Source organism: Trichomycterus rosablanca, chromosome 4 (genome assembly GCF_030014385.1).
Source record: "Trichomycterus rosablanca isolate fTriRos1 chromosome 4, fTriRos1.hap1, whole genome shotgun sequence".
NCBI lineage: Eukaryota > Metazoa > Chordata > Actinopteri > Siluriformes > Trichomycteridae > Trichomycterus > Trichomycterus rosablanca.
The window spans coordinates 27,115,019-27,141,170 of NC_085991.1; the positions used below are offsets into that span (position 1 = coordinate 27,115,019).

The 26,152-nt window shown below is 38.7% G+C and overlaps 1 protein-coding gene across 1 annotated transcript in view; it reads right to left on the bottom strand.

The window, feature by feature from the left end:
• Positions 1–25,882, bottom strand: part of ntn4 (netrin 4) — a 28,432-nt gene extending 2,550 nt beyond the window's left edge. Inside the window, exons 1-8 of the mRNA XM_062994092.1 lie at positions 25,822–25,882; positions 22,487–22,950; positions 19,313–19,582; positions 14,322–14,448; positions 14,018–14,203; positions 5,820–6,009; positions 5,654–5,718; positions 5,423–5,491 (exon numbers count right to left, since the gene is read on the bottom strand). Coding sequence (XP_062850162.1) covers positions 5,423–5,491; positions 5,654–5,718; positions 5,820–6,009; positions 14,018–14,203; positions 14,322–14,448; positions 19,313–19,582; positions 22,487–22,950; positions 25,822–25,882 — 1,432 coding nt within the window. The remainder of the gene's footprint in view (positions 1–5,422; positions 5,492–5,653; positions 5,719–5,819; positions 6,010–14,017; positions 14,204–14,321; positions 14,449–19,312; positions 19,583–22,486; positions 22,951–25,821) is intronic.
• Positions 25,883–26,152: the final 270 nt, after the last annotated feature.

Sequence of the window (26,152 nt, forward strand, 5' to 3'; positions counted from 1 at the left end):
GGATTGACTGTTTTAAATTATCCTTAAAATAAGTATGTGGACGTGTAAGAGCATGTGGTGTATTATATTTCATTATTATTATCACTTTTTAACTGCTCATATTTTATTCAGCTCACATTTATTTTAACAGAATTTTAGGCAAGTTCCTGCACCAAAGGATGCATATAAAACTCTCTGAAATGTGCAAAAAGGTAGAATAGTCCCAAAGTCCGCATTAAATGTTACTGATATCAAGGTCAGACATCTGAGCTATTAGCCACCAACCAAATTTGTAATATCTAAATTAATTAAATAATTTAGACTCTCCCAGGACCACTACAGAATAGGTATTATTTAGGTGGTGGATCACAGTCACTTCTGGACTGAGAATAGTCCACCAACCAAAAAATATCCAGCCAGCAGCGCCCCCTGGGGAGCGTCCTGTGACCACTGATGAAGGTCTAGAAGATGACCAACTCAAACAGCAGCAATAGATGAGCGATCGACAAGGTGGACCAACTAGGTAGGAGTGTCTAATAGAGTGGACAGTAAGTGGACACCAGTAGCGGCTGCTGGTCTTTCAAAGAGGGGAAGCTCATTGTCGGCTTACATCATAAAATTTGTCAATTTATTTATACATAAATTCTGCCCTCTGTTCCTTTTACAAGAAAATGGCCTGAAATGAGTTGCAGTTTGTCTTTCGACTTCACTCGCAAAATCCGCGATGGGACTGAAGCTCCCAGTGATTAAGTGACTAATGAAGTGTATTGCTTTGGCAATACAAATGTCCCTATTTGTCATGCCAATAAAGCTTCTCAAGCGTAGCGCTCAAACGAGCTGTCAATCAAAACAGGATTCAGCCTTTCCACTGATCCTCCAATCATCTTGCAGAAGCTCAGCGTCCAGACCCGCCCACAGCTCCATTCACCCCCAGAGACGCTCAGCGTCCGGGGGCGGGACAAAATCGAGGCATTTATCCAATGACCGGCGAGTTTCGGAGCATTAAAAAAAAAACCTCAACGCAGTCCCATAGAAGTGAAGAGACGCTCAGCTTCTGCGGGCAAATGCATTGACGCTACGGGAATGTATGAGTTAAGTTAAGAAAATCGAGTCGATTTGTGATAAGTAGCTGATTCTGAACGAACTCGTCTTCGAGATGAACGTGTTCTAACGCATTTGTAGTCAATGAAATGTTAACACAACTGTACATATTTGACCATTTAATTTTGGACATTTTAGGGGAAGCTGAGCTTCCCTTGCAGGCTTAGAGAAATCGCCACTGGTGGACACGGTATTTAAAAACTCCAGCAGCGCTGCTGTGTCTGATCCACTTATACCAGCGCAACAAACACTAACACACCACCATTTCATTGTCACTGCAGTGCTAAGAATGATCCAACACCTAAATATTACCTGCTCTGTGGGGGTCCTGACCATTAAAAAACAGGGTGAAAGCAGGCTAAAAAAGTATGTAGAGAAACAGATGGACTAAAGTCAGTAATTGTAGGACTACAAAGTGCTTCTATATGGTAAGTGGAGCTGATAAAATGGACAGTGAGTGTAGAAACAAGGAGGTGGTTTTAATGTTATGGCTGATCGGTGTATAATGTTACTTCTAATATCGGCCTCTCACCTAATATTTATCAAAAGAGGCTATTAACACTATCACTTGAGTATTAAAGTAGTAGATAAACAAAATAATTAGACAATACTGCACCCTTGTGGACTTTCTCAGTATTGCACATGACAGATTTAGTCATTGTGTTGCAGTAACAGGATCTGTGGCCTAACCACATACAAATAATTCTTCTAATTGCTTTTCTTTAAGATTTTAAATGGTACTTTAGCAAACAATAATTATATAATCTTGAAACTCAAATTACATTGTGGTTTATTTAACTTACAATTAACCAGACAATTACATGTACTTTTAAAACAATTAAATGTAAAAGAAGCACAAAAGTAGTTAATCCATGGGACAACCATCAATTAACTAAACCTTAAACATATGTAAACCTTGTTTGGTAACTTCTTGATAAGATGGTTTAGCCATAAGGTTGTTTTGTAAAAGTAAGTTTTGTTCTCACAGAGATTTTTTTTTTGCTTAGTAAATGTGTATTTTATTTATTTTGCTTAGATTTTCTATATTCTTATTGTACAGTGTCCTTGGGTGTCATGAAAGGCGCTTTTCAAATAAAATAAAATAAATAAATAAATAAATAATAAGAATTGTCTGACAAAACCAGCCAGTTTGCTCACTGTACCCACTGTTCATCATTCTTAATGCCTGTAATTTGAGAATTGACTTCTACACTTACTTTTCACCTGGCCCTGTGAACCCAGCACAAAAAGCTGAACACACCTCAATAGTTGTCTGTTTTAAAATGTGGCAAATTTAACATAAATTTTTCTTCTTATAAAATGTAGTAGACAAAGGTCACTTTAAGTCAAAGAAACACTTTAAATAAGCATGAATACTTATTCAGATCAAAGTTAAACACACTAGCAAAGTACAGTGTATCACAAAAGTGAGTACACCCCTCACATTTCTGCAAATATTTTATTATATCTTTTAATGGGACAACACTATAGAAATAAAACTTGGATATAACTTAGAGTAGTCAGTGTACAACTTGTATAGCAGTGTAGATTTACTGTCTTCTGAAAATAACTCAACACACAGCCATCAATGTCTAAATAGCTGGCAACATAAGTGAGTACACCCCACAGTGAACATGTCCAAATTGTGCCCAAAGTGTCAATATTTTGTGTGACCACCATTATTATCCAGCACTGCCTTAACCCTCCTGGGCATGGAATTCACCAGAGCTGCACAGGTTGCTACTGGAATCCTCTTCCACTCCTCCATGATGACATCACGGAGCTGGTGGATGTTAGACACCTTGAACTCCTCCACCTTCCACTTGAGGATGCGCCACAGGTGCTCAATTGGGTTTAGTCCATCACCATCACCAGTTTTCGAAGGGAGGGGATCATGCTCTGTTTCAGAATGTCACAGTACATGTTGGAATTCATGTTTCCCTCAATGAACTGCAGCTCCCCAGTGCCAGCAACACTCATGCAGCCCAAGACCATGATGCTACCACCACCATGCTTGACTGTAGGCAAGATACAGTTGTCTTGGTACTTCTCACCAGGGCGCCGCCACACATGCTGGACACCATCTGAGCCAAACAAGTTTATCTTGGTCTCGTCAGACCACAGGGCATTCCAGTAATCCATGTTCTTGGACTGCTTGTCTTCAGCAAACTGTTTGCTGGCTTTCTTGTGCGTCACCTTCCTTCTGGGATGACGACCATGCAGACCGAGTTGATGCAGTGTGCGGCGTATGGTCTGAGCACTGACAGGCTGACCTCCCACGTCTTCAACCTCTGCAGCAATGCTGGCAGCACTCATGTGTCTATTTTTTAAAGCCAACCTCTGGATATGACGCCGAACACGTGGACTCAACTTCTTTGGTCGACCCTGGTGAAGCCTGTTCCGAGTGGAACCTGTCCTGGAAAACCGCTGTATGACCTTGGCCACCATGCTGTAGCTCAGTTTCAGGGTGTTAGCAATCTTCTTATAACCCAGGCCATCTTTGTGGAGAGCAACAATTCTATTTCTCACATCCTCAGAAAGTTCTTTGCCATGAGGTGCCATGTTGAATATCCAGTGGCCAGTATCAGAGAATTGTACCCAAAACACCAAATTTAACAGCCCTGCTCCCCATTTACACCTGGGACCTTGACACATGACACCAGGGAGGGACAACGACACATTTGGGCACAATTTGGACATGTTCACTGTGGGGTGTACTCACTTATGTTGCAGCTATTTAGACATTAATGGCTGTGTGTTGAGTTATTTTCAGAAGACAGTAAATCTACACTGCTATACAAGTTGTACACTGACTACTCTAAGTTATATCCAAGTTTCATGTCTATAGTGTTGTCCCATGAAAAGATATAATGAAATATTTGCAGAAATGTGAGGGGTGTACTCACTTTTGTGATACACTGTACTTTGAAGTTAAATATTTACATATACTTCTACATACACAGGTGTACATTTCCTGCAACTGGAATGAATAATTGAAACATATTTCTTAGGAAAAACTTTCCTAAATTTGTGCTTTATTCACAGGTTTATTATTGAAATTTTGGTGACTTCTGTGTGCCCAAATAAATATGGCTAGTTCGACTGCTCCCCTTACAGTGTTCATGAAACAGTGGTCTCTTTGCCAAGGTCAAGAAGAAAAAAAATTACATTCACCTTGTGTTCATGGAAAGTTATGTTATACACACACACACACACACACACCCACATACTGTATATATATATATATATATATATATAAATAAAACATACATATTGATCTATAAAATAAAGTATTGTACATGCAATATGCAATACTATCCTTAATTTGTTTACTAATCTTAATTTGTTAATTCACTAGAGCCTTTAATAAACAAAGGACGAAGAACTAAATTGTTTGTTAAACATAAACTAATTTAGAAATTGATGCCATGGTTGCCTTTGATTCTCCTTTTCAGGATGTGCCATACATTTTCAGATCTGAGAGACAGATCTGGGCTGCACGCTGGTCAGTCAAGCACTATATGTCTATTAAGCCACGCTGATGTAACTCGTGCAGAATGAGTCCTGGAATTTTCTGGCTAAAATAGACATGAAGTTCCTAGAAAAAGATGTCATCTTGACAGCAGCATGTGTCTTTTTAAAATACCAACATAAGCCTCAGCATCAATGGTACCTTCATATATATACAGATCACCCATGCAGTCCACAAGCATGAATGCACCCTATGCTTTTCTTTGGTAACAGTCTGAATGGTCTTGTTCATCTTGACCACAGAGCATGTCCATCCCAGGTGACCTCTGGCCATAATACAGTTTCAGGTTGCATTTCTTAATGCAGCGGTAGACTGTGTTTAATGACAACGATTTTCCAAAGTATTCCCGTGCCCATGTGTCAATGTCTGTCATGATAGCATTAAGGTTTTGCAAACAATACACTTAAAAGTTTGAGGGTCCAGCACATTCAGCAGCAGTTTTCGCCCTTGGCATTTATGCACTGAGATTTTCCCTAACTCCCTGAATTTTTACATGATATTATAAACTGTAGATGGTGAAAGATCTAAATTATTTGCAACTACTTGCAACCTTAGTCTTTAAACTGATTTTTTCACAAAGTGTGGTACAAAGTGATGAACGATGACCCATCCTTGCTTGCAAAGACTAAGCCTATGGTGGATGTTCATTTCATAATCTTGATAACTTCATCTGTTATTAGTTAAACTGTTGATTGTGGAACCTAAAATGCCCCAACTTTTCTGAAAATGAAGTTTGTATGTTTAATAATAACATTTGTAATGTTGTTTGCAATACCCTGTGTGTAGGTGTGTAAAAGTGCTGGTACTCACCATAGGAATAGCTCATAGAGCAGAACACCTTGCTGTATTTAAGAGAGTGCTGTTTACAGACACATTTTTCTGCAGAAAAAAAAAGACAGCAATTATTGAGTTGACTGTCAGGTAAAGTCTATCGTCAAGGTAACATAAAAACAGGCATGACTTTAAGGTGGCACAAATCCAATCTAAATCAAATCAGACTGCAGGTGGAACTGAATATGATTGTAAATATTAAAACGATACCTGCATAGGTAAGGGCAGAAAATAGTTCTTCCACTCGGAATAAGCTGTTCTCATCAAAATCTGACCTGCACACACAAATGCATTGCCACGTTTGTTTGACAACACAACACCACTTACTATTCTTTGGGTTTCTATTTATGAAAATACAAAGAAAACATTTGCTGACCCTGTTATGCAGTCTCCAGTGTAAGGATCACAGTCACCCGCACATTGGCAGGGTCTGCAACCATAATCACTGAAACCGTAGTATCCCTGCATACACTGATCACACAGGGGGCCGGCCACACCAGGCTTACAGATGCAGGAACCATTAGTGGGGTTACAGCTGTCAGTACCGACAGAATGGCACACACAAGCTGTGGAAACATAAGAGAAAATATAAACATTGTGTACAAGTCAATTCAGTAGTGATTACTGACCCAGATTAGAGATTTCTGACCCAGTAGCTGTCACTCTTAAATGTGTCTAAGCAAAAAACCTAAGTATCAATTAACCAACTTCCCAGCAATCTTTTAAATCAGTGGTTCCCAAACTGTGGTACGAGTTTCTGCTGGTACACTAGGCGCCCACAGAGGGCACATTTTTTAAATTTAGATTTTAAGCTGGCTGCTGTCACTGAGATAAATCATTAATAACAGGTGGCTCAGTGGGTAGCACTGGTGCCTCACAGCAAGAAGGTCCTGGGTTTGATTAACGGGTGGAGTGGTCCTGGTCCTTTCTGTGAGGAGTTTGCATGTTTTCCCCGTGGATGTGTGGGTTTCCTCAAGGAGCTCCGGTTTCTTCCCACAGTCCATAGACATGCAAGTTAGGGGAATTGGAGATTCAAAATTCTCCATTAATGTGTTTGACATTAAACTTAACTTTGTAACCAGTAACTACCTGTCCTGTCATGAATGTAACCAAAGTGTATAAAACTTGACGTTAAAATCCTAATAAATAAATAACTAAATAATTAATAACAAATCATTTAGAATTTTACGTGTAATTTTTAGCTACTATTTCAGAAAGAAAATGTGTGTATTTAAATACTTTACACACAGTAATAAGGAGGATAACTTCACATAGCAGCTTTATTACAGTGATTTCGGTTTGTGGAATCGACTTTGTGAAATCAAAACATAGCACCAAGCCAACAAAGTGGGTTTATGTCAGCTTTCTTACTTCAACATGAAGCGATTTGTTCTGCTCTGATTTTACTAAAGCCAATCTAACTGCAGCGGATATAACCAAAGACGTGCCTTACTTTATTTTGCCTAGATTTGCTACTTCACTTAATAATATCTCAGAGTGTAAAAATAAAAGTCTGAATTTCTATATACTAGTGCCAAAATCACCTGGGCCCAGTAGTACATTTACTGACATGTAATCTTTAATTACATTTGGTACCACTGTACATACAATGACCCAGCATCAAAAATGTCATTAATATTATTTACAACAAGAGAGCAGTCAATCTTTTATAAGCACTAGGGCTGGCTCGATACCAATTCTTCATGTCCGATACCGATACTACAAATTGAGTATTGAGTATACCGATACCGTCATTTCTCCTCTCAAACAACTAAGCAGTAATAATACATGTCTCAATGCACCATGGTTAAACTAGCTATCTAAATAACAATGCTCAGACTGTGAAACAAATATTCTAAAGGAATAAATACAGAACCTACAACATCAAACTGCTGTTTTTATTTTAACTTTTACACACAGAACATTTAGCAGCATGTTTGGCTTGTTTAACAGCACCGTACAAACTTAAAATACGTGACACATCTTGCTTTACGGCGTGTCGTCCAAAGTGTCTACAACTGGAAGATGTGGATGTTAATCAAACGCGATGGACCTATTAGAATTGACACAGCGTTTGGTCGAGATTTTCCGTTAAACTTCTGTTACGTTTTTAGATTATTAAAAATCTAAGCGCGCTTATTATTAAACCCTGCTGGATTTTGAAGAGGACATCTGTGGCTAAATGGAAAACGGTGTAGTTTGTTTAATTTCATAACACTAATGGAATAAATTTCATTGAGGATGATTTATAAAGTGGTTTTTATTGTGTTTAAACAGTGTTTTAGATGTGGCAGTAGTAGATGATTTTTTTTAAATGCTAAAAGTTTAAGTAGATCAGTGTGTTTTAATTTCTAAATGGCCTTATTTACATTAAGTTTTATTTACATTAAGCAAGAGTAAGGATTGGATTACATGTTTTTTTTCCCTTCCGATGTCCGATCCACTGATTTGGGCCAATATTGGACCGATACCGATACAGAGTATCGGATCGGTGCACCCCTAATAAGCACAGACACCTATTCCACCAAATCCAAATTTTACAACCCCACCTTCTTGAATATAATTTCATTTCGGCATTACCCACTGTCACCCCTTTCACTGTCACATTGTCACTCCCCCCTGCTGGCCATAAACAAGTCACAGTACAGTATTCCTGCCCAAATATGCTGTATTAGTTGTAAATGTGAACAAAAATTTAAGCTCTTCTACTAAATCATCCTACTGATAAAACTACTATTGCACAGTAGTGCAAGCACTGACATGTTCTGCATTTAGTCTAAGATCATTAACTACTTTCACAACCACTGTTACTTTACAATGACCTGTTCTGAAACCTTAATGAAATATGATTTAGCTACTTTTTAAAAAGACTATCATTTCAGAAAGATCCATTTTAACTGGCTTGTAATTGTTTAAAAAATACCTTAAAAACCTTAGAATGACATTTCCAAATAGGCTGTTCCTGTACAAAAACTTGTTTTATTATATAACTAAACATTTCAAATCACAACTATTATTTACATTTAGTAACTTGTGCAGGTGCTTTTCAACACTGTCTTCAATTGAACAATGATTTATTTAAAAAAATCAATGCAATGTTTTAAAGAACAGTGCAATAGGGGGTGTACTTGCCCATTTCCCCCCCAATTCTCCTCCCAATCTAGTCATATCCAATTACCCGATTGCATTATGCTTTCTCTCTACTGATGTTGACCTCCACTTCGGACCATGGAGAGCCGAGACTGACACACGCCCCCTCCGACACGTGCGCAGTAGCCGACTGCATTTTTTCACCCCACACAGGGCGAGTTCATATGCAGTCCAGCTTTGTGTATAGAGAGCCACACCCTGATCAACGCATTATCCCTTATCTCTGTGCAGACGCCATCAATCAGCCAGCCAGCAATCATTGTTCGTGAAGCCGCCCAGCTTGCCGGATGGTAGAGCTGAGTTTCAAACCAACGAGTTCAAAATGTCAGCTCTGGTGTGCCCCTTTTTTTTAAATTAATATTCACTGTATGGCCAAAAATATGTGGCCATGAGTGGGTATGAGCTAGGGTACATCGCTCCATTCAGGTTTCTTTAAATCCATGAAATCCCCCAGTACCTTCTTGCAAAGGTACATACTGTACATACTTGGATATATGCACTGGGCATATATTAAATAAAAAAAACACTATGCATCACATCCAACTCCAAAGCTGGAACATTATATAGAAGATTGACCGTTCACATAGAATAGGAATTTAACTTTATTTTATTTTAAACCTGAAAAGGTGTTGAACCTGCCTCTGCCTCATCATTAATAATGCTGTCCTGTAGTCTGATCTGTGTTATTAATACCTTTGTTAAAAGTGTTATAACATTTACTACATATTGTAACAACACATCCCCTAAATAGCAAATTGAAAAGTCTGGAAAAGACTGGTAGTAAACTGAATAGTGTTCAGAACAAATAAACAAAACTGTTTAGAAGATCACATGCATGCTTACAGCAAGGTATCATTATTTACGCCTGGTCTTAATGACAATTCACTTCACAAGCAGCTGGTACAAAGGTCTTAAATTTAAGCCCAGTGACCAAATCTAACATACTAATCATGATGACTTACCACATCCACATAAACATGACCCCCCCCCCCCCCCCCCCACACACACACACACACAAAACAGATTCTAACGCCTTGTGTATGAAGTGAGGTATCACAGTAGTATGTCAGTGTATGTGATGATTAATCTGTCTGCTATACCCATAAGACACACAAACACAGCCAAAGGCCCACCAGCGTTCTCGTTATTCTGCATGTCTGAGCTCGTTATAAGATCCATCAGCATTCCAAACTGAAATAGTGCTCGATGCCAAACGGCCCCTGTGTGTTGGTGTGTGCTTTGTGTGTGTGACTAATAATTTGCACACGTTTAGAGTTCCTGAACTCTGACACGATCCCAGCCATATTTCATAAATAAATATTTGAACACGAAGGTGAACGACTACAGAAAAGGAAGTGGAGATGATGATAATCCAGTTTCCCTCTAACCAGTGGTTATTCACCTGTGGGCTGTGTTACTGGAGAGTGTAGAGTACTGTTTAACTACAATGATCTGTTAATATATGCTTTTTTCTATTGTATCCTCTTATTTAGGAGGTGATGGCACGCCTCTTTAATTCACTACTGCAGTTAAGCCAGCTGCTGTTCACAAAGTGGTGTACATGTACATTAGTGTTTACAGTGATTGTCTACAGTTGCATTGAGGAAAAGCAGAATATTCATTTAAACATAGGCTTGATCTAGGAAACAGTGAATTCCCTTGTTATTGCATAACATGTTATTGCATGTTAGGGCAGTGGTAGGTCAGTGGTTAAGGTACTTGACTAGTAATCAGACGGTTGCTGGTTCAAGCCCCACCACTGTCAAATTACCACTGTTGGACCCCTGTGCAAGGCTTCCAACCCTCAATTGCTCAAATTGTATTTAATGATAATTGTCTGCTAAATGTCAAAAATAAAAATTTAAATGTGAATGCATAAATAAAATAAAAGTGGATAAAAGTGTCTGTAAATGCTGAAAATATAAATATACACACCCTTAAACTAATACTTGTTGACGAACCTTTTGATTTAATGACAGCATTCTGTCTTTTTAGGTTGGAGTCTATCAGCATGGCACATCTTGACTTGGCAATCTTTGCCCACTCCTCCTGTGCACAGTCCTCTTCAGGTTATGCCACAGATTTTAAAATTCAGATTCAGTTCTGGAATCTGGCTGGGCCATTCGAAAACTTGATCTTCTTCTTGTGAAGCCATTCTTTTGTTGATGTGAAGGTATGCTTTAGGTTGTTTGTCATGCTAAAAGGTGACTCTCCTCCAGAGACCTGAAGGTTTTGTGCCATAATTGAATGATATTCACAGGGGCGTCGTAGTGGGGTGAAAAGTGGGACTGAGTTACCAGGGCCCCAAGTCAGGGGAGGGCCCTTGAGGAGTCTGGAATTTTATTTTCCTTTAAATATTAATATAATTTAAAGATCACAATAAATGTTGCTAACTAATGTAAATGTAATGTTTTGGGTAAATAAATCGGTTGATTGATGGATTGAATTGTGTGTCCTAGCCTACACATAGTGTCTGAGGACAGGCACCCTCACCCCTTGCACGAAATGGTTTAGTCCACCTTCACCGGGCTAGGCCCATTTAACTTAGCGTTCATTCTGCTGAAGCAGCAGTGCGCGTTGTATCCGTGCTATGGAAGATGATGCCCAATAAATATAAATTTTAAAAAAAAAGAAATGTGGGGAAGCAACTGCTAACGAACTTCTTTCCCAAGAAAGGTGAGCCCAAATGTAAAAGCAAATAGCCTACATTAAATGAACTCCTGTGGTTATAAAACGCTTCAATACCACCGCAATTGTCAGTGCTAAAAACTGAATAACACAAAATCAGAAATAACATGATGCCTTATCTGTAATCTGAGGTAAACTCTAAATACTTTTTTGTTTGCATAGCCTACCACACCATTGCAATAGTATACTAATTCGAAAATTAATTTTATATTTATTATTGGGCCATAGCATAATTAGGCTAATAGCCTAACTTGGCTCAGTGTTATTGGTTCATAAGGATAGGCTGACAAATTAGTAGCAAAGCTAACCTGTGAAACGCATGGCACTCAGTTTCAGAAACTGTCCCAGAGGGTAAATGTTTTCTTTTTGACCTTTTTTTATGAAAAATGACTAGAGTCAAGTTTTGTTTATCTTTTTTTTTTTTTATGAATAAAGACTTTTTTTATTAATGTGGAAATCTGAAATGGCATTTTTATTTTATGTAATAAATAGGCTACTTGATAAAAAGCTGTTCTCTTCAGTTATAGCTTTTAATCATTCTGCAAATAAAACAGAATGTGAAGTCTTGTGTGATTAGGCTATTTTAGATTAATGTGTGGTTAACTAGACTGGTAGTAAGCCCTTGTTGTTGGATAGCATTGTTAACTGTTCAGCTTTGTGAACCTCTTGCTTACAGCGGGGGTTGGGGGGGAGAGCGAGACTGGGGTGAGGGAGGCCCATGGGCACTGCTTGTGCATAGGGCCCAGAATTTGGTGCTACGCCCCTGGATATTCATAACAATATATAATTTCCTCCACCTTGACTAAAGCCCCAGTTCTAGCTGAAGAAAAACAGCCCCAAAGCATAATGCTGCCACCACGATGCTTTGGGGTGGGTATTGTGTTCTTTTGGTGATGCGAAGTGTTGTTTTTGCGCCAAACATACCTTACGAAATTATGGCCAAATAGTTCAGCCTTTATCTTATAATGGCACATAACACATTCTCCCACATGCTTTTGGCAGACTTGATATTGGTTTTTGCAAAGTGTAGCCGGGCTTGGATGTTTTTCTCGCCACCCTGCCCACAGCCCAGACATATGAAGAATAGGGGAGATTGTTGTGACATGTAATACACAACCAGTACTTGCCAAAAATTCCTGCAGCTCTTTTAATGTTGCTGTAAGCTTTTTGGCAGCTTCAGGACCATTTTTACCTATTCTTTTTTGTCTTTTTAGCAGTTTTGGAGAAACATCCAATTCTTGGTCAATGTTGTGCTAGATGTGTTCCATGGTAAATGTAATGCATTGGATTTTTTTGTACCATTCTCCTGACTGATACTTTTAATACTTTGTAAGCTCTTTGTTGAAAATGACAATGACATGTAAGATGCAACTAAGTAAATGTTAAGCAATCCTACTAAAAGAAACTCAGCTCTGCCATCTGGCTGGGCGGCTGTATGAACAACAATTGGGTTGGAGGGAGCCGTTTAGGGACCTCAAAACTGATGCAATTATGACATCTGCTGGCTGATTGATGGCATCTACACAGTTGAGGAATAATGCGATCAGGGTGTGGATCTCTGTGCACAAAGCTGATCCGAATATGAACTCGCCTCATGCAGGTGAAAAGATGCAGTCGGCTATTGCACACGTGTCGGAGGGGGCGTGTTAGTTCGGTCTCCTCAATCGGGGCGGAGTTCAGCACCAGTAGAGAGGAAGCATAATGAAATTGGGTAAAAATTGGTATTTTAACATGGGTGTGTACACTTATATCCACTGTATGTACTCTTAATGTTTTTTTATACTTACATACTATACACAATTAACAAATTTTTGTTAAAGGTTTCCATGCACAACTGCATGTTTGATTTGCCTCTCTCTCTTTGTGTGTGTCAGAGTTAGCCTCTAGTAACCTTGTTACTATACTGTAGCATATTTATAATAATATATATATAAAACATATAATTACAGTATAAACAATAAGTACTGTGGAGTGTAATGTTTTACTGTAGTATACTTGTTTTGTGGGTGTAAAGGTATTAGTAATTAAGGATTAGGGATGCCAAGAGTTATTCGGTTTTCCACATTTGTTGTGGGTTAGTGGCATAACACTGGGGAAAGATTGTACTCTTTTCAAATTCCTTTCCTATTTTCCAGAATAATTCTGTAACGCCCCGATATATACTGCCATAAATATTGGAGTGAATACACCTTCCACGGCATTCCAATCACAAGATTTACACATCAGTGAAGCTTCATAGGCGGTACTAGAGCACAGACTGTAATACAAATATCCACCTCTTTCATCCTAGAAAGTTTTTCCTACACTTTACCACAAGCCCTTGAGGACTTCAAAAGATTAAAGCTGTACTTAAGGAAAACAGTTTCTTTACTTCTTATCCTTATCCTTTGTATTTATCGTTTAGAGATTTATTACCTGTTAAGCAATGACTGTGTCAAGTACAGACTAAATAAATCATCTAAACATTTTATTGTTCAAGTCATTGTTTAAACATGCCACATCTGTAATTGCATTTTAATGTGATAAAGTAGGTCCAATCTCGCTGTGTACTGCAAAAAGCATTTGTGGTTGATTGGTTAGACTGAGATCAGTGACCCTAAAATGAATACATTCTATCTACCATCTACAGAATCTTTCCATACAGAATCCTGCATATTCAAGAATCAGTGCCATAAATCATGTGTAAGTCAACAATGTCTGAAAGTGTGTTAGAGGTACAGCGTGGGTGTGTCTTACGTTTGCAGGAGTTGGCAGCAGTCAATGGTATTTCTGGGTGTCTGTAAAAGCCTTTCTGGCACCTCTGGCAGTGTTGACCCTCTGTATTGTGCAGGCAGTGACACACACCACCACGTCGCTGACCAGACTGATGCCATGCACTTACGTCAAAGTGACAGCTTTCAGCATGGCCATTACACTTGCACTCTACAAACAGACAACACACAACACATTGCTATATCTGTCTCGAAAATAAGGGCATTAGTATGTTGAAAAACAGGATGGTTGGTGCCATGGTGAAGAAAAGAAATAAAATAATACAAACTAGCACACTGGTGAGCTTCTCCTGTTAGCCCACTGGCTGGTCTCCATGGTTGGTCATTATACAGACGATCACATCTCTCACAGTGATCACCTGCCGTGTGATGCCGACACACACACTTGCCATGAACCTACAAACAAATGACAATATGCTGAAGGTTTCAAAGCAATTATTCATTCTTTTGTGAAAACCCTTTTATTCTGGTCAGGGATGTGGTGGACTAGGTGCCACACTGGGTGCATGGCTAGAACACAAAGTGGAGAGCAAAATGGCAATCCACCACATGAAAATAAATTTTAACCATTTAGCTAATCCACCCTCTTCATTAAAGGTAGTAATACACAGCATACAGAGACCTGGGTTACAATTACGAACCATATTTTGCCCATGCTGTAATAGTTGCAACCTGCTTTAGTTTTAAATACCACATCATAAAAGTAGTTATTATTAATTATTTGTAACAATTAGATTGCTTATGTGCGACAAGCTGATGCAGCAGTAGCGAGGATGTCACACAGCACAAGGGTCTTAAAGACCTGGGTTCAAACTGCCATATCTGCATGAATTTCCTTTAGGTACTTGGGTTTCCTCCTACCTTTTACAAACATGCAGAAGACAGATTAGCCTGTTTGTAAAAAAAGCAAATAAATGTGTGTGCCTTAGCCTGCAATCAAAAGTGTAGCTGTTTCCATATGGCACCTGACCCACTATGACCCTGATAAGGAGCTGATATTTAAGATGACTAAATGCACATTTTTGTGTAAACATTGTTTGGTTCTAAATTACCATTAGGATAAACAGTATTCTCATAAATTAATTAACAATAAGTTGAAGTAAAATAATAAGAAGAAATAGTAGTTATTTCTGCTGTAATAAAACAGAACTCCATACTGAAAAATCCATACTGATTTGAACATTGTGGCTTATTATGTTGGGATATTTAATAAGAGAAATGCATATATTTGTCTGTATCCATTATTAATCCTCAGTTTATGATATGTGTATTAAAAAAAAGAATTCACAATAAAGTAATTTAAAAATATACTTACAATTATAACTATACTACCTATAACATCTTGGTAAAGACAAAACATTTAGATTTAGACCATAGATGAAATACATATAGATATATTCTTTAGTTAAATAATTAAACAATATAGTTTTACATGATAAAAAAGTCAGTCTGTACACACTACTGGCAAGCAGCATAACAATACTATATATTGGTGCTGTTACAGATTGGGTAGTATTGACCTGGCAGGAATTACACATATATATCCTACTGTACAGATAAACAATAAGCACATTTTAGCCTGGATTTAAACTTGATTTAATGTAATTTAATTTGTTAGTCTAGATCGAACCATTTGAAAAATCATCATCAGCTAAATGAACAAGATAAATCAGACTTAAACTCAGGCTTAACATCAGGTCTGGTAATTATAAAAACCTGCAGACTGCAGCTCTTTGGGGATTCAAGTGAAGAACTCTGACATTGTTTTAATTCAGTGTATATAAAAAACTGCATTATTTCAATGAATTTTAATATAGTTTTTCATGAGTGAGAAAATACCTAGAGAAGACACAGCATGGCTGGTGTGGATTAAAAGATTTGTTAATAATATAAAAGTGTGAATCTTCTAAGTGCTGTTCCATAATAAATGCTTAGGGAATGTGTTGGGTTCTGGTTGTGAATTGGCTTTTGGAATTACATTAAACAGTTCAAAAACAGTTTCAGTGCTTTTCTCAGTGTCAAAATTACAGTTAATGGTCATCACAGACAATACAAAAAATACAAGGTCAATAGGTAAAAATGGCTAATATAGAAACTGGCAGAAAATGCCATTAGTTTTTAAATATGTTCTGCTTCTGAACTGAGATTGCAGCATTACTAAACAAACCAAACAAAAACTAGTAAAACACACTCACAAATTCAAATCTCAGCTCTGCTACTGGCAGACCAGGCGTCTATTAGTCAATGATTGGCTTGTCTGTCTGGTAGGTATTGCCGGAGGGGATTCCTTATAACTACTGCAATTACAACGATCGATGGCGCCTGCACAATGAAACAGGGAATACTGGAGATCGGTACATGACTCTGTACACGATACGGATCCTCAAATGAACCCCATAAGTGTCCGTCTCGGTGCACATGTTGGAGGGGACGTGCAGTGGTTGTGGATGGAACTTGATTTTTTTGATCATCAGTTCAAAAAAGTTTGATGATACAGTTATCATTGGTAAATAGATAAAAATACTATACATGGGTGCTCTTGTTTTACAGCGGTCTAATGCGCTAGCCCACCACCACTAAGATCAGAGTTTAAATCTCAGCTGTACTATTGAGCACATACACAGACACAACTGGCTATGTCTATTGGAAGAGATGGTTAATGGGATTCCTCATTACTGCTGCAATTGCGGCCTCTGCTGGCTGGTCAAAGGTGCCTGCAGAAAGATGGTGAATAACGAAGAGCAGTACGTGACTCAGTACATTGTACGGGGAGTTGCAGCCTAGCGGTTAGGGTACTGGACTAGTAATCGAAAGGTCGCAGGTTCAAGCCCCACCACTGCCAGGTTGCCCTTGAGCAAGGCCCTTAACCTTCAATTGCTTAGACAATATATTCCATCACAGTACTGTAAGTAACTTTGGATAAAAAGCGTCTGCCAAATGCTAAAAAATGAACGTAATAATGCTCTCTGTGTGAACCCTCTGACAAGAGAAAAAAGCAGTTGCCAACTGTACATGTGTTGTAGAGGGCGTGTGTTAGGAACACACATGTACAGTTGGCAACTGCTTTTTTCTCTTTTTTCTCTTGTCAAGAAAGGGGTCTGCAGAAGCGGAGGAGCAATACTAAAATGGGTAATTTGATATGACTAGATTGGGAAAAAGAAGAAAATGCAAAAAAGATTAATTAAAGATGTAATTAAATAAATAATAATAATAATAAAATTCACCACATAAAACAGAGTATGCAGAGGTTTTGAATATAAGTGTCGATAGAAGAGCAGTGTAAGTAGCCCCGCCTAGACATCCTCAAAGTGTGTGTGTTGACTGAACGACCGAATGTGTGCCTTCGTGTTTGGGTTTGTACGGAGTGTGCATGTTTGGTCTGCAGTGTAAGATCAAAGAGTCTGACCCGCCCTGCATGCAGTGTTTGTGTGTCACAATTTTTTGTTAGTGTCTGATTGCAGAGGGCAAACCACGAGAAAGTGAATCAGGGAAAGTGCTACGCAATGAGGCTTTCTGCTCTTTCCACACTGTTTCCTTTGAGGACCCCCACCCACAGTTCCTTTCTTTTTTCTGTCTCACTTTCATATCTCCTCTCAAATCTCAGCCCTGATTTTAAGAATTTGAGTTTACAGTAATGCTACCACTGATATGTGTATGCAACCTAAAAAAACTATTACTTGTAAATTGTGGTCTGATTTTTATCTAAGTTGTATGAATGGATGGATTACATATACAAAAGTATACACTACAAACAACTGTTCTGTGCATGTCTTCACTGAACATATCAATAATCTCTTAGTTTAGAAAACTATTTGAATATAGCAACTTATCCAAACATAAATAATGATTAATGCAAAGACTTTATTCAGCATCATCTCAATAGACTTAAGCTCAAAAATCTAACTTGCCCATTTTAAAACACACACATTATCATCTTGTTTTGTCATCCAACTTCTAATAAAGGGGAACAGTCACCTTTGGCTATTTTATTTAGCTAAAAGATCTGTGTTATTTCAGATCATTGAAACAAGACCAATGACATCATTGAGATTGTATGAGCCAGAACAATAGCTCATCCATACTGCTCAGAATTCCATTCCCTGTTCACATTTCAATCATGTACCTTCTTTTTATGCCTATACACTGACTTTTCAGAGCTGTGTAGGACTTATAGGACACATACACAATGGCAAAATTGGTTCTGATTTCTTTGTCATTTTCTCAGATAGGTGTTTAAATTTCATACATTACAAAATAGCCAAACATCCAAACATAAATGTTTTACCGAAAATTCTAGATGATCCACCACACATCTGAAGATCACTTACAAATTTCTTGATACAACCAGAAACATTTTACACAAAACAAGAATACACCCTACACAGGATGCCAATCCATCTCACCTGTGTATTCACTCACACATAGCCTCACAGCAAGAAGATCCTGGGTTTGAGCCCCAGGTGGGGCGGTCCGGGTCCTTTCTGTGTGGAGTTTGCATGTTCTCCCAGTGTCTGCATGGGTTTACTCCGGGAGCTCCGGTTTCCTCCCACAGTTCAAAGACATGCAAGTGAGGTGAATTGGAGACACTAAATTGTCCATGACTGATGAATCTTGTGTAATCAGTAAGTACCGTTCCTGTCATAAATGTAGCCAAGGTGTGTAAAACATAAAATCCTAATAAATAAATAACTACACAATTACACATGGGACAATTGTACATAGCTTTTTCAGTATCGGGGAAAAAAAAACTTTTTACGCATAGTGCATAGAAACAAGGTTTAAACTCCAGTTCATAGGGAGAGCAGCAATAGAACTGCATTTGTTAAAACATTCAGATAGCTTAAAGGGTTCATAAACATTTTCTTAAAGAAGTATAAAACCACAAAAATGAATGTCAAAGGAGCAGACACACCTTTTTATAAACAGACGATTAGCTTCTAAGTAGACACCTTCAGCCTGCTTTAATACAATGCTCGATTGTATTTTTACTGCTGAATTGCGTCTGCAAACGTGCCAGGTTGTGATTGTAAAACACAAACAAGATTATCTTGTGCAACCTTTGCCATAAAGTCAGGTCAGGGCAACAATGTTTTGAGATGAAAATCTGTCATGTCTATCTGTCTGTCAACTTTAGGCTGAACTAGAACGGAGATCTTGTTTGATAAATGCCAGTAATCAGATTGAGGTTTAGGTTTTCTGCACAAAACACATTTCCAAAAACTAAACTATGCCAAATGCAAAACTCAGTGTGCTCACTTACCACTTTCTGCCCAAGGAGCTGTGTAGGCTGGTAGCCATCGGCCGGCACACACTGGTCAGCATGACCGTGGCACAAGCAGGCTCCTTTCAGGATAAAGTCATAGATGGCATAGGGTGCAGTAGGAAGGCGGACACTGCCCTCTTTAAGCTGGCATGAACACAGCTGGGACTTCAGCAGACGTACCCTCAGGTTGGTAATGCCAAGTTGGACACGAGCTGCCAAGCTGTAGGGTTCTAATGTGTCCCAGGATGACAGAGCACGGTAAATCACCTACAGATAAACATATAAATAAATACACAGAGCAGAGACAAATAAAATACACTATATGGCCAAAAGTATGTGGACACCCAGCCATGAGCTTATTGGAAATCCCGTTCTAAATATGCATTTAATGGAGTTGGTTCATAAGGTACACAAAATTTTGGAGTGTGTCAGTGAAAATTTGTGCTCACTGAGTCAAAGATTAAGTGAGATTAAGTACTAAGGCCTGAATCAAGATTTAGATTACAATTCATCCCAAGGGTGTTTAATGAGGTTAAGGTAAGGGTTCCTACACACCATACTTGACTAACCATGTCTTCATGGACCTCACTTTGCCCACAGGGTCACAGTCATGCTGTAGCAAGAAGGGGGCATTTCCCAAACTGTTGCCACTGGGTTTTTTTTTTTATAGTTGACTGCATGAACCTGTTAGCAGTGGGTGTGTTTGAAACAAGAGAACTTAATCATTAGGCGGGGTGTCCAATTTTCTTTGTCCATAGAATGCATATACATTTTAACAATTTGGTATTTTAACATACACTATCTTGGTTAATACTTATTAATGCTTTGTTCATGCTTTTAAATGCTTTGTTCATGCTTTTAAATGCTTTGTTCAGGGCGGCACGGTGGCTAAGTGGGTAGCACTGTCGCCTCACAGCAAGAAGGTCCTAGGTCGATCCCCAGGTGGGGCGGTCCAGGTCCTTTCTGTGTGGAGTTTCAGTTTCAGTGCCCTCTGCTGTTTAACGTGAATATCGATTCATCTTAAATGAATAACCGATTCGAATCGTGGCACATGTGCACTGATTTTTAACTGTCTTGTGGTGCATCATTACATCCCTACTTATAAATGCTTTGCTCATGCTTATAAATGATTTGTTAATGCTTATTAATGCTTTGATTGATTATAAATGCTTTGTTCATGCTTATAATGTTTATATTTACAACAGCAACACCAAAACTGGTTGAATACTTTTTACTTTTTAGAAAGAACTAAAATTCTATTCCAAATGATGAACCAATGAATTTCTGTGATTGTATAACCATTTAACCTTCAGTGAGTTTTAAGGGTGTGCAAATTTCTAGGTTCTCTAACTTTTTCCTTGTTTTTTTTCTGATTTTTATTGGTCACCACAGCAAATAATTCTAGTCCGCATACCTGATTTGGCAGAGAAATCCCTGCTTAAATGACAAGGCCGAAACAAATTATGTTAAATGTCTGTGACCTTCAATCCTTTACATTAAAAATCTGCATAATTTGTAATTAATGAAACCACATGGATTAGGGCAGTGATTCCCAAACTGTTTATGCTGTTTTTTCTGCAGTGCTGTTTTTTGTCTTTTGCTTCCAAACTTCACTGGAATTTATTTTAAACATTGTAATCCATACAAAACTACAACTTTTTATTGAACAAAACAAAACAAAGTGAAAAATCCCCCTTACAGTGGCATTATTACAAGTTACATGCTTTATGTATTCTAAATTTGTATTGCTTGCTTGCTGTTTCCCTCTGCAATAAGCATCCCCCCACTTTGGAAACCACTGGATTAGGAAATACTTTGGAAAGCCTTTGTTAGTAATCACAGTTGGTTGCAGCTCATACAAATGAATGTTAAACACTACTAGGCAACACAAAAGCTAACATTCCAAAATAGTACGTTCAGAAAAATTCTAGAAAAGAGCTTTGTTACCAATGTAACATTCAAAACCCAAGGTCTGTTGTGGTATGGCGGTTTGTTAGTGCCAATAACATGAGCAACTTTGGAGGGAACATTAATGCTGAGGGGTACATAGGCATTTTGGAGCAGCAACAAGTTGCCCTCTAGAAACCTTTTTTATGAATGTTCCTGCTTATTATAGCAAGACAATACCAAGCCACATTCTGTACATGTTTAAACAGTGTGGCTTTGCAGCATGAGAGTGCAGGTTCCAGACTGGCCTGTCTGCAGTCCAGACCTGTCTTCTGTTAAAAACATAAAAAGTAAAGTATAGGACGCCCAGGTGGAGCAGCAGGATATTCTGCTAGCGCACCAGCCCTGAGATTCTAAACACCCCAGTTCGAATCTCATCTATCTGCTACCGGTCGCCATCTAGCGGGCACAATTGGCAGTTGACAAAATTGGCCATTGAGTCTGCTGAGTGGGAAAAGACCTGACTAAGTGGGTGGGGTCTTCAAATGCTGTGCAATGACCCTGCAAAGTGGAGGAGCCTCATGTGCGACTCCACCGAGACACAGGCGAAAAAGAAGGGGTCGAGGGTTTGCGCACGGAGGGGGGCGTGGAGCAGACAAATATACCCTCCTTTAACGCAATCGGGATCATCAGCGGTGGAAGACTAATTGGCTACACTAAAACAGGAGAAAAGGGGAGAAAATGCAAAAATAAATAAAGAAAAAGTAAAGTATTATATTCTTTTTCTTTTATCTGTTCAAGTCAGGGGTCGCCACATTGGATCATTCATCTCCATCTTGTCCAGTCCTGAACATCCCACTCTGTCACACCATCCACCTGCATGTCCTCCCTCAATACATCCATAAACCTCCTCTTTAGCCTTTTTCGTCTCCACCTGCCTGGTGGCTTTATCCTCATCACCCTTCTTCCAATATAACTCTCATCCCGTCTCTGGACATGCCCATACCATCTCAATCTTGCCTCTATGATGTTGTCTTCAAAACCTCATATCTGTGCTGTCCCTCTAATAAACTCATTCCCAATCCTGTCCATTCTCGTCACTTCCAACAAGAATCTCAGCATCTTCATCTCTGACACCTCCAGCTCCCTCTCTTTTATTGTATTTTTAATACAATAATAACAGAGACCCTGCACTGTTCAGCAGCTGAAATGTTATCAAGCACCACCATAAAACATCCACCCTTACAGCTATAAAGTTACACAACATAGTGATAAACAACTCACCTCTCCACCACTGCAGGGCTGTGTTGATGAGTATTTCTCTGTGCAGTCATAACCATCCTCCAAATCAAACTGTGCACTGCAGTTGTGGGCGTACAGACGCAAGGTGCTCCAAGTGCGGCCGAAATCCTGTGAACGCTCCACGGTCATGACTGCAGGTCGCGGTGAGTGAAAAATCATGATCAGATGGGTGAAGTAAAACTCCGCCTCTAGGTCCAGCTGTAGAGTTTCAGTGGCCGTGTCTGTGGCAGACTGCCACCATGTAGGCGGCTGCGTGAAAGGAGAGTCGGTCATAGCGCTGGACGGGTGAGTGTTCGGGTCACACACCTCACACCGGGAAACGCAGCTGCCCACATCTTCATAGCTGCAGGAGTAATCCAGTGAGGAGTCGCATTGCGTGTCTGTATGCAGGTGCCGTCCAACAGCCAGATTCCCCATTTGAGGATTACACACACTGTTCTCACAACCTATCACAACACAAACAAATGTTCAATATTTATTGTTAAACTAGTTTATTTGATTTACTGTGTATGAAATTAAAACAACCAGAGTAGGAGACCTGATGTCGCACTGACTACCATCTTGGCCACTCTATGTGCTATTTAGAATTACTGTTATTGTTGCTCAACCAGATGATTAGAATGAGTCCATCTACCCTTCTAAAACTAATAACATATTTTAGTTTTTACACATTTAATGGCCAAAATATGTGGACAGCACTCCTAACTGTTGAATTAAAGAGTATTAGCCACACCCATTGCATAAAATCATTTATATAAAATACAAACCCCATTTCCAAAAACATTGGGACATTTTGTAATGTGTATTAAAAACAGGAGTTTGTGGTTTGTTCTATAGAACTGATAAGTTAAAAATCTAGTCAAATAAGTTGATACAGGGGTTAAATCAGGATGAAAAGTTCTATTAAATTAACACAATTTTAAAACATTCCACAATAAGCAGGTGAGGAAATCATGTTTGGCTAAAAAGGAGGCTCTATCAAAAGATCAGACAAAGATGGGTTGTGGCTCACCACTTTGTGCCAAACCTTATAAGAGAATTTTCAATCAGGTCAAAAAGAACATTTCTTTGGGCAGTGTTAGTACAGTGGTTAAGGTACTGGGCTATTGATTGGAAGGCTGCTGGTTCAGGTTGCCAAGTTGCCACTGTTAATGAAAATTAATTCAATGCACATATAGGATACTCTGAAAGACAGTGGAAATATGTGCTGTTTTTAGCTTGTTTTCAGAAAAAACGCTGATGTCTATCTCTCCAAGCCAACCACAAAAAGCACAGTTTAGACTGTTATCAGCAAAATATGCAAGTGCCCATAGCATTGATGACCTGCATGTGTATGAGGGTACAATTGAGATTTTAGAGACACAGGTGTTGCCAACACGTCTTTGTATACACAAAGTGCATGTGCTTGACTGGCTTGCACTCAGTACAGATCTGTCACCTTTCAAAAATGTATGGCACATCATTGCATGAAACTGAAAAATGCAAATCTGCAATAATTAGTATCCATAGTTCCCAAATGATTAAAAAGTGTAATTAATTTTAAAAAAAGTAAATGTTTTAATAAATTAATAAATTATTTTTAATTTTTTTTTATTATTATTTACAAAATGTCCCAAATGGAAGTTGTCAACTTTTTGTGTGTGGGGTGGTGTCCAATGCCCACAGTTTTGGAATGGAATGTTTACAATAAATGTGATACAACATGACCAAAGATATGTAACAAGAAGGGGGCCTTACCCAAACTGTTTAAAGAACACAATTCTTTAGAATTTCATTTTTGGTGCATTCATTTAGTGGAACTAAGACACCCAACCCAATCATAAAAAACAAACCCACTAACTCTCCTCAACTTAATCATCTGACATCTGCCAAACACACACCTGTTAATCTGCCAGATCATAAAGTATAATTTATTATTTTAGAGAGAACATTTCTACTGCTCCAGAGTCCAGATGTTTGTGTTTTTAATCAGTCCACCACACCATTAGACCTCTTTGAAACAGCTTCATCATTTCCTGAAGCTCCTGACAATGAAGCTTTTCTTGTGGTAATATTGTTTTAAGGCAGTCTAAAAGTTAATAGAGAGAATACCAACACTGGGCAGACCATTTTTATGCATTCAAGTGCATAAAATCAGGCATAAAGCACAACCGATAATTTGTAATCAAATGGGTGGTACTAGCCATTTGATTACAAATTATCGGTTGTGCTTTATGCCTGATTTTATGCACTTGTCAGTAATGCTGTGGTCTAAATAGATGAGTCTACTAATTAATACAGGTGTCACAGGCTTGTGTTTATGGTTGTCTTAAATGATAGCCTGTTTATGGATGACCCACAATACATTTTCCTCCTATGTCTTTCCACAGCTCCAACAAAAATATATCCTCAATCTAGAAATAATTATATTTGAAATAACCATAAAATAAGTGAAAGTCATAATAATAAAACTACAATGAAATAAAAACTGCAATACTGACCATAAAAGGTTAGGTTAAGAGGGAGTTTGACTTTAAAGGAACAAACTGAGCTGCAAAGGTAAGTTCTATTAGATTTAATACTAAGTAACAACACGCCCCAGCAACATGAGGCAACAAACTGAGTTTCAAGAAGCCAATTAAATGATGCCTGAATTGTGAGAACATCAGTCACAAAAACATCAAAAGATGTCAATTATTTAATGTTATATAAGTGATTCCAGTAAACATCGGTAAACAAAGAGTGGCCACAAATTTAAGCTTACTAACAAAAAAGAACCACTAAATAAAGAAGCCCTTCAATGACCCAGTTTCTCCAAAAAAAAAAAAAACATAATGAGCTCAATAAAGTTGGTATATACTGTAGGGCAGGGCTTCAGTTCAAAAATCTTGTTGTGTCAAAGGCCAACAACTCGGTGTATGGAGCACAAAGCTTGGACCCCTGAGCAGTAGAAAATGGAATATGGTCTGATAAGTAAACACATTTTTTGTTACAGATGTGTCTGGAGAAGGCCATAAGATGCCCATAACTCACAATGTCTGTTGCCAACTATAAAATACAGTGAGATCCATAATGTTATGGACAGCAATCTGATAATAAATCATAAGTTCTAGTGATTTTCTAGTTATTTTACTGACAAAATCAAGTCAACATCCCTCAACAGAACATTTTTACGTTATATGTCGATTTTGCTGTTCTAAAGAAAAATTGTAGTTTTTTTCGTATTAGATCTTTGATGTTAGTATGATGTTTTTGTAGTATAATACAGGTTTTTTATTATTTTATCCACACCGTGTGTGTGCGTGGTGTTTTGATCGCACCTGCAGTGAAGCACTCACCTGAACGCACCACGTGAGGAGCCCCCCAGACAAGCACCAGAAACAGCGCCCACCTCTCCATCTCTGCTTTAAAAAAAAAAGAGAGAGAATTCCGATTTTCCGAGTGAATTTTACAGTCCCAGTCCGAGCCAATAGATCCCAAGGTTGCGCCAGAGCTTCTCAGGCGGCATGTAGAAGCATGATTTGGTTGCGGTGGCTCGGCCGGGTGCAGGGAGCTGCGCTCTGTTCGCACCGGGACAAACTGAAAGCGTTCACCTGCACAGCGGCGCAAATCTCGCGCGAGCACGCCATCTGTTCACCGAGCCGACACTCACCACCTGCGCTACTGATT